At 40.9% G+C, this 9,841-nt stretch overlaps 2 protein-coding genes across 2 annotated transcripts; both read right to left on the reverse strand.

Moving 5' to 3' along the window:
* Nucleotides 1–620: 620 nt before the first annotated feature.
* On the reverse strand, nt 621–1,568 carry LOC115790120 (olfactory receptor 140-like). The gene has a single exon (XM_030743790.1). It carries the CDS (start codon nt 1,566–1,568, stop codon nt 621–623), a length of 948 nt encoding a protein of 315 aa, XP_030599650.1.
* A 5,302-nt stretch (nt 1,569–6,870) lies between these two features.
* LOC115790121 (olfactory receptor 1509-like) lies at nt 6,871–7,818 on the reverse strand. The gene has a single exon (XM_030743791.1). It carries the CDS (start codon nt 7,816–7,818, stop codon nt 6,871–6,873), a length of 948 nt encoding a protein of 315 aa, XP_030599651.1.
* Between the last annotated feature and the right edge of the window lie 2,023 nt (nt 7,819–9,841).

Below are 9,841 nucleotides of genomic sequence, written 5' to 3' on the forward strand. Positions count from 1 at the left end.
TGAAGTTGGGCTTTTCAGAGTGCAGAACCTTTTGGTGCAACTGGACCAAGAGCCCTAAAACAAATTCACCCACAGGTTAGCCACCACTTCCCCCCCTTCCAACTGAACATTTCTGACAAGTATGAATCAAAAAGAGAAATCACCTGCTTCAGTTTGTCTTTTCATTTGTCTTATGTTCAAAATATTGAATTAATACAACAAAATGGCATGAACTCATTAAGATTTTTACGTTTTGGTGTTGTTGTTATGCATATTTTATACTGTGTATCAGTGACAGTGAGTAAAGTATTGTGAATTGCCTTTTGTTAGATGTAAAATTTGATTATAAACAAAGCTAAAAATCTTTATGTTTAGTGGCAGATATCTACTGTAGTTCTCTTTTTTCCTACTTGAACAAATATTAATTTTTGGTTTAAAATCTAAATTTAAAATCAAAACTGCTTAAGTGCTCAAGTGTTGTATTTTATTGCATAAATGCAGATGTTTTTATTAATAATTATAATATGATATGCATTCTTTTCTAAATGATTATGTTTCAGTTTCATGTTGATATTGACGAGATGCTTTCATATTTTTATTGATTTAATATTCTGTTTTTAAACTGTACATTTCAAGGTCACTTAAGCTTTACTGCACCTACATGAAATATTAGAACAGATCACATGTTTATAAACATTTCTGATTTTTGACATTTGTATTCCGTACATGATCGGATTCAAAATCGGTTGCATCATGAGAAAATACAGAGACATGAAGATTCGCAGTGCGCTGGGTAAGCTGGTCGTATCAAATCTGCTCTGAAATATTTCAAAACAGCAACCAAAGGAAAAATTCAAGAATGACACAAGCTGAGGTGTGCAGGTACTGACACTTTTTTGTCTCGCCTCTTTGGAGCCAGAAAAACACACTTTCAAGATTCTCATGTAAGAGAACAGGACTGGGAAAAGAGGGATAATGATAGAGAGAAAAATATCAAAAACCCCATAAATATTATTCACCTTTGTGTCAGAACATGCCAACTTAACAACTGGATAATTCTGACAATACAAACTGTTTAAAATATTTCCACACAAGGTCAGACGCAGGTTTAAGGATAAAGCAATAAGAAATTTCCCTAACGAGTACACCCATACCACAGTAATAAGAACAGCTGTATTGTTAGATGTCATTTGTGTTTTATAATGTAGAGGAGAACAAATAGCAAGATATCTGTCATAAGACATGACGGCTAAGTTTGAAAACTCTATACTTCCATATGTGTGAACACAGAAAATCTGTAGGAAGCACAGAGGAGCAGAAACAGTGTGAACATCAGAGAGGATCTGAATCAGGAGGAATGGAAACAGCCCTGTACTACCATACAGCTCATTTACAAACAGGCTGCACAGAAACATGTACATAGGTTCATGTAAGCTTCTGTTCATACAGATAATCACAATCAGTGACGTGTTTACAAAAACTATAACAAAGTAAAGCAGAGAAGTTATTGTGAAATAGAAATATTGTAATTTTCCAACATTCAAATAAGCTCCAAAATGGAAATAAGAGAAAGGTGTTGAATTAGACATTGCTGTTTGTTTTGTGACAAAACAGAGTCAGGATGCAAATATTAAAAAGCCTCTCTCATTGCTTTACATTCAAATAAATAAAATTAAGTTATCATATTGGAAAAAAACATCATCACATCATTTGTTTAGTGTTGAACTTTTACCTTATGCTGCTTCACAGAACAAGGAAAATCTAAATGAAATTCTATGTATGCAGTGCAAACATACAACTCCCTCATTGATTTGACCTCCTACACCCTCCTCCCACTATGACATGCAGCACCACCACCTGTTTTATATCTTTTCAGGCTGCTCCTATGTCATTAGTATTAGCAGCACCAAGGCCAGTCACAAAAGGTTTCATTGTTGACATTCCCACTATACATGACTGTAAATAATTAAAAGTAATTTTACAAGTAAACATTGTTTTGTGGGTGCTAGTTTAATACTGGGACCCGGCCTATTGACTTTTGTCCTCTGTAGTGGACATTACATTTTCATGCACAGGAAACTCAATTAAATCCTGTTGTGCTCTAAAGAGGACATCCTGGACTTTCTGAGGTTATGTCATATCACAGGCTGGCATTTTGTTCTCAATCCAATTGGCCGGCATTGCAGGAAGCACATTTTCTGAAAATAGAATAGAATGATTTTATTGTCATTATACAGAATGTACAACGAGATTGGAGGGCCACTCCTGTTCAGTGCCATGCAATAGAAAATTACACTTTCTAAAAAATCAAATAGACCTTCTAAAAATATACAGAAAATAAAATAAACTTGTCATGAATCAGCTGTGTGGCAGGCAGGAAGGAGGACCCCAATGCAGGATACACAAGGCGGAAGTAAAAAACAACTCAGCTTTATTTTAGCAAGGGCAGAACAGAAAGCAACTTGACTTAAATTCTCAGAGCTAAGGCAAAAACAGGATACACACAACAGGAAACCAAAGAACACGATGAAGATGAAACAACGCGACAACAGGCACTGAAAACACTGGACTAAAATACACGGGGGACTGATGAGGGAAGAGGAAACAGGTGGGAGCACAGGCGATGCCGATTACCAAGACGAGACCAGGGGAAATAAAACTGAATACAACAGACAGGGACCAGACGAACTATCAAAGTAAAACAGAAAGACAGGAGAGGGAAACAAAGATGCAGACTTGACACCGGGAGAACGTAAGGAACTGGAAAGCAAAACATAAGCAAACCCCACAACCAAAAGAAACCCAGAACAGAACAGACAAAAGGACGGCCCCAGATGTCCAAAACAAAAACAAAACAACACCAGACCATGGTGGGAGGAGGGGGAACCGGACGGAGGGACTGAAACAAACAAAACCCAGGAGACCAAACAGAAAGACAAAGATAGTTCAGGGGGTCTGCCAGGGAAGTGACAAAGTCCAAAACAAAACAAAAACACAGGATGAACCAAAAATCGGCGGCACCAAGCCGGAAAAAACAGTCCAACAAACAGTTCAGGAGATGAGGACGAAGATGGCCGAAGCAGTCCAGGGAGGGCCAAGGTCAGAACTGAAAACAAAAACATAAGGCCCAAACAAAAAATAGCACAAGGCCAGAAAAATAGTCCATAATGTTCAGGTGGGCCGCCCAGGCCAAGGGGCCGAACTCACAGGCTGGGAAACCCAAAGTTTGTCTGGAGGCCAACCGCGCTCCCAGCGGCGGCGGGACAGAAGAGGAGGCCGACCGCGCTCCCAGCGGCGGCGACGAGGCGACGACACGGGAGGCTGACCACGCTCCCAGTGGCGGCGGCGACGAGACAGAAGAGGAGGCCGACCGCGCTCCCAGCGGCGGCGGCGAGACGAGACGGGAGGCTCAGACTGAGCAGGACCTTCCAGCATGGGCTCAGACTGATCGGAACCCCCCAGCGTGGGTTCTGGCTGAGCGGGACCCTCTGGATGTTTGGACACAGGATGCACAGGCTGGGGCTGCTTTGCAAACTATACTCCCAGGTCCAGGTAACATCCAAAGGAGATGGTCCCCTTCTCTCCAGGGTGGAGAAGAGCAGATAGCCCAACCCACCACAGCAGCAGTAGCAGCAGAGTAGCCCATCAGAAAGGACGAGAGCCGGGCACCACCCGAATGAACTGGGTCCAGCCATCGGCCCCGACCCCATCCAGAGAATTGCCAGGAACAGACCACATACTCCCAACGAGCCAGCCAACAAAAGCAGCCTCAGGGCAAAACAGCCCCACCCCCCACGCAGGAGGGCCCCAGCCCCGATAAGCCAGGCAGAATAAGCAGAGTTGAGCCTTATTCTCTTGATTGCACTGTTGACTTCACTGAACACACGTGGGTTTCTCCAGTCTGTCCACTGAATAAAAAAAACAAGTCCTTAATCCAAGACAAATGATCTTTAAGTATGAATGGTTATAGCTTAGCCTTCAGTTTTCAAGTTTTTATAGACATGCAATGTCTATAAAAACTGGCTGGAATCTACACACCTCATAATTTTCCCATGTCTGTGTTTACCCAAATACACATACCCACTGATACCCCAATATTCTAATCTAAACTCATTCTCTGCAGTGACAACTTTGGATCTCTTTTTTGCATAGGGGTCCATCGAGCTGTGCATCTGAAGATGCACCTAGAACATCGGGGTCATTTGCAAAGTCCTTGCCAACTGTCATGGTTGCTGATAGATATCTGCTGGATTGTTGCAGTGAGAGTTGATGATTCAAAAAAAATAGTGTGGCCTCACTCATATATATGTCCCCAACCTAAAACGCATCCCACTGAGCGGAGTCATAGCCATCAAGGACGCAAAGGTGCCTGGACTGACAGGAAATGCATGCACCTGAGGACGTACATGCACAAGCACATATGGTGGGGGAGGGACATAATCTTTACTACTGTGGAGTGTGCATGTTCTCTCTGTGTCATTGCAGGTTGTCTTTCATCACTCCCGCTAGGCCTCCATAGTGTAAATATGGATGAGACAAGATTTTCATATCCTGGCTAATTATAGGTAATAATTAAAATTAGCACTCATGGTGAGCTAAAACAGACTTATGTCAAGACCAGAACCTGTCAGTGCAACTGGACCATGACTTTTCCTAAAACAAATTCAACCATGGGTTAGCCACCAGCTCCTCCTTCCAACTGAACATTTCTGACAAGTATAAATCAAAAACAGAGATTACCTGCTTCTGTTTGTTGTTTCATGGGTTTTATATTGATAATATTATTCAACATATTCATAAAATAAAATGGCACGATCTCATTAAGATTTTTAATTTGTGGTTTTCTTGTTATGTATATTTTATGCTTAATTTTCCATAATCCATATTTAATGTGTTTGCCAGCGACAGTGAGTAAAGTGCTGTGAATTGCCTTTTGGTAGATGTAAAATGTGATAAACATTAGCTATAAACAAAGGTAAAAAATCTTTATATTTAGCAGCAGATGTCCACTGTATTTCTCTTTCTTGCTGCGTGAACAGATATTAATTTAGTTTAAAACTATTTACAGTTGTGCTCAAAAGTTTACATACCCCAGCAGCATTTTTGCTTTCTTGGCCTTTTTTCAGAGAATATGAATGATAACACAAAAACATCTTTTCCACTCGTGCTTAGTGGTTGGGTGAAACCATTTATTGATAAACAACTGTGTTTTCTATTTTTAAATCATAATGACAACAGAAACTACCCAAATGACCCTGATCAAAAGTTTACATACCCTGGTGATTTTGGCCTGATAACATGTACAGAAGTTGACACAAATGGGTTTGAATGGCTACTAAAGGTAACATCCTCACCTGTGATCTATTTGCATGTAATCAGTGTGTGTGTGCATAAAAGCTGAGTGAGTTTCTGGGATCCAGACAGACTTTTGCATCTTTCATCCAGCCACTGACGTTTCTGGATTCTGAGTCATGGGGAAAGCAAAGGAATTGTCAGCAGATCTACGGGAAAAGGTAGTTGAACTCTATAAAACAGGAAAGGGATACAAAAAGATATCCAAGGAATTGATAATGCCAGTCAGCAGTGTTCAAACTGTGATTAACAAATGGAAAATCAGGGGCTCTGTCAAAACCAAACCACAGTCAGGTAGACCAACAAAAATTTCGGCCACAACTGCCAGGAAAATTGTTTGGGATGCAAAGAAAAACCCACAAATAACATCAGCTGAAGTACAGGACTCTCTGAAAACTGGCGGTGTGGCTGTTTCAAGGTGCACATTAAGGAGGCACTTGAAGAAAAATGGGCTGCATGGTTGAGTCGCCAGAAGAACGCCATTACTGCGCAAATGCCACAAAGTATCTCACATGCAATGTGCCAAACAGCACAGAGACAAGCCTCAAAACTTCTGGAACAAGGTAATTTGGAGTGATGAGACCAAAATTGAACTTTCTGGTCACAACCATAAACGTTACATTTGGAGAGGCGTCAACAAGGCCTATGATGAAAGGAACACCATTCCTACTGTAAAGCACGGAAGCGGATCGCTGATGTTTCGGGGATGTGTGAGCTACAAAGGCACAGGAAACTTGGTCAAAGTTGAAGGAAAGATGAATGCAGCACGTTATCAGCAAATACTGGAGGCAAATTTGCACTCATCAGCCTGGAAGCTGTGCATGGGACGTACTTGGATGTTCCAACATGACAACGATCCAAAACACAAGGCCAAGTCGACCTGTCACTGGCTACAGCAGAACAAAGTGAAGGTTCTGGAGTGAGCATCTCAGTCTCCTGACCTCAATATCATTGAGCCACTCTGGGAGACTGTCTTGTTCATGCAAGACAGTCCAGGAATTTACAGGAACTGGAGGCTTTTTGCCAAGAAGAATGGGCAGCTTTACCATCTGAGAAAATAAAGAGCCTCATCCACAACTACCACAAAAGACTTCAGGCAGTCATTGATGTTAAAGGGGGCAATACACGGTATTAAGAACTGGGGTATGTAAACTTTTGATCAGGGTCATTTGGATGTTTTTTGTTGTCATTATGATTTAAAAATAGAAAACACAGTTGTTTATCAATAAATGGTTTTACCCAACCACTAAGCATGAGTGGAAAAGATGTTTTTGTGTTATCATTCATATTCTCTAAAAAAAGGCCAAGAAAGCAAAAATTCCTGCTGGGGTATGTAAACCTTTGAGCACAACTGTATATGTCAACTGCTTGAAGACGCCAGTGTTGCATTATATTGCAAAACTGTCAGATCAATATAATATGATATACATTCTGTTCTAAATGCATTATGTTTCAGTTTCATGTTGATATTGACAGGGAGATGCTTTCATATTTCTATTGATTTAATAGCATGTTTTAAATAGTACATTTCACGGTAACTTAGGCTTTACTGCACCTACATGAAATTTTAGAACAGATCACATGTTTATAAACATTTCTGATTTTTGACATTTGTATTCCGTACATGATCGGATTCAAAATCGGTTGCATCATGAGAAAATACAGAGACATGAAGAGTCGCAGTGCGATGGGTAAGTTCGTCGTATCAAATCTGCTCTGCAACATTTCAAAGCAGGAACCAAAGGAAAAATTCAAGAGCGACACAAGCTGAGGTGTGCAGGTACTGACACTTTTTTGTCTCGCCTCTTTGGAGCCAGAAAAACACACTTTCAGGATTCTCGTGTAAGAGAACAGTACTGGAAAAAGAGGGACCCCAATAATGAGAACAATACCAAAAATCCCATAAATATTATTCAAGTTTGTATCAGAACATGCCAACTTAACAACTGGATAATTCTGACAATACAAACTGTTTAAAACATTTCCACATGGGGTCAGACGCAGGTTTAAAGACAACTGAATAAGAAAATTCACTAAACAGCACACCCATACCACACTAATAAGAACAGCTGTATTGTTAGATGTCATTTGTGTTTTATAATGTAGAGGAAAACAAATAGCAAGATATCTGTCATAAGACATGACGGCTAAGTTTAAAAATTCTATACTTCCATATGTGTGAACACAGAAAATCTGTAGGAAACACAGAGGAGCAGAAACAGTGTGAACATCAGAGAGGATCTGAATCAGGAGGAATGGAAACAGCCCTGTACTACCATACAGCTCATTTACAAACAGGCTGCACAGAAACATGTACATAGGTTCATGTAAGCTTCTGTTCACACAGATAATCACAATCAATGACGTGTTTACAAAAACTATAACAAAGTAAAGCAAAGCAGTTATTGTGAAATAGAAATATTGTAACTTTCCAACATTCAAATAAGCTCCAAGAATGAAATAAGAGAAAGTTGTTAAATTAGACATTACTGTTTGTTTTTTGTGACAAAACAGAGTCAGGATGCAAATATTAAAAAGTCTGTCTCATTGGGAAAAAACCCATCACATTACATTATCTGTTTAGTGTTGAACTTTTACCCTATGCTGCTTAACAGAACAAGGAAAATCTAAATGAATATGATGACATGCAGTGCAAACATAGAACTCCCTCATTGATTTGACCTCCTACACCCTCCTCCCACTATGACATGCAGCACCACCACCTGTTTTATATCTTTTCAGGGTGGTCCTACGTTATTAGTATTAGCATCATCAAAGCAGTCACAAAAGGTTTCATTGGTGACATTCCTACTATATATGACTGTAAATAATTAAAAGTCATTTTAAGAGTTAGAAACTTTGTTTTGTGGGTGCTGGTTTAGCTCCCTGGGTTGATCAGGTGACTCATATGCTCTAAGACTGATCCAGAGGCCTGAGGATATTTACTGTTTCTTCCCCATTTTTTTTCTCAGTCTTTTTGTCTTCTCCCCACTGTTCTCTCATAATAAGGGATAAAAGGCCAAAGAAACTTATTTCTGCCGCTTGAATCCTCAATCTCATTCTTTCAGTCACTATCCAAAGCTCCAAACACCAGAAGAAGAAGAAGAAGAAGAAACAGCCTTTATTGTCCCACAGAGGGGAAATTTGGGTGTAACAGCAGCCGCAGTTATTATAAATATAAATAAAGATATAATAATTCACACTATTAAGAAAAGAATATATATAAAATCAACAAACAATATTAACCTTAATACTACTACTAATAATAATAACACTATATACAATGTACATGATGTGCCTGTGTGTTGAACCTTAACAGGCCGGACTATTTACAGTATATTATATATTATCCTACATTGTGTAGGCTATTGTGGTTTTTGTTGGGAGCAGTGATGGTTATAAAGTCTTACAGCTGCTGGGAGGAAGGATCTGCGGTAACGCTCCTTTGTGCATTTAGGATGCAGCAGTCTGTCACTGAAGGAGCTCTCCAGCTCAGCAACAGTTTCATGCATGGGATGGGAGACCTTGTCCATCAGTGATGTTATTTTGGTCAGAGTCCTTCTGTCTCCCACCACCTGCACTGAGTCGAGAGGACATCCTAGGACAGAGCTGGCTTTCCTGATGAGAACACAGACAGTAAAAGAAATAAGACAAGAATACGCACATACAAAGAGGGAGAAAGAAGAACAGGAAAGGAAAGGACTTAGCAACAATAGGGAGGAAAAACTCCCTTTTAACAGGAAGAAACCTCCGGCAGAACCAGGTTCAATGAGGGGCAGTCATCTGCTGTGACCGGTTGGGCTGAGGGGAGACAGAGGGGGCATCACTACCTGTGTACAACCCACAGGACTCTTAATCCCAAGAAGCGATAAAGTGGAACCAGGGCCAGCCTCCAGGTGAAACTGAGAAAATACTGGAGGCTAGCTTCTTGGCTGCGGAGATGCTCCTGGTGCCTGCAACCAGTTCCTCTCCTGTCATTTTGCGGGGAAGCTGCCGCGCCATCTGTGGCTCCGTGGCTCGATGACGGTGTGCTCACCTGGTGTCCATCATTTGTCCTCCATTCTGCTGGTGCTTGCAGTGTCCCGACATCAGTGTTGGTCCCACCTGGTTTTGGAGTTACCACCCTGTGCAGAAAGTGTAGAGGTGTGCATAGGTGTTTAATTCAAGTGCCGCTGCAGTCAGCTGTGAAGTGTGCAGTTCAACCTTCCATTTCACCCCGCTTAACGCTGGGTCAATTAAAAACTAATCATTTGTTGTCAACGATCTGTTTATTAAAGAGTCTCTAGACTTCATGTGTCTGGTTGAGATGTGGCAGCAATGTATGGATTGTAGTCACTTGAAGGAAATTTGCCCGGCTGGCTGGTCCGTCATTGGAACTCTACGTCTCTCGGGGCACGGTGGAGGACTCGCTGCTGTGTACTGGGACAAATTCACTTGCAGACAGATGAACTCTGACTCCATTTCTGCATTTGTCAGTTCTTTGAAAATGTCAGTTCTTTGAAAATGTCAC

The sequence above is a fragment of the Archocentrus centrarchus genome, chromosome 13 (genome assembly GCF_007364275.1).
Source record: "Archocentrus centrarchus isolate MPI-CPG fArcCen1 chromosome 13, fArcCen1, whole genome shotgun sequence".
Classification (NCBI taxonomy): domain Eukaryota; kingdom Metazoa; phylum Chordata; class Actinopteri; order Cichliformes; family Cichlidae; genus Archocentrus; species Archocentrus centrarchus.

Bases quoted from the DNA above. Each gene is read 5' to 3' on its own strand.
- LOC115790121 (XM_030743791.1), bottom strand. From the start codon at position 7,818: ATGTCTAATTTAACAACTTTCTCTTATTTCATTCTTGGAGCTTATTTG.
- LOC115790120 (XM_030743790.1), bottom strand. From the start codon at position 1,568: ATGTCTAATTCAACACCTTTCTCTTATTTCCATTTTGGAGCTTATTTG.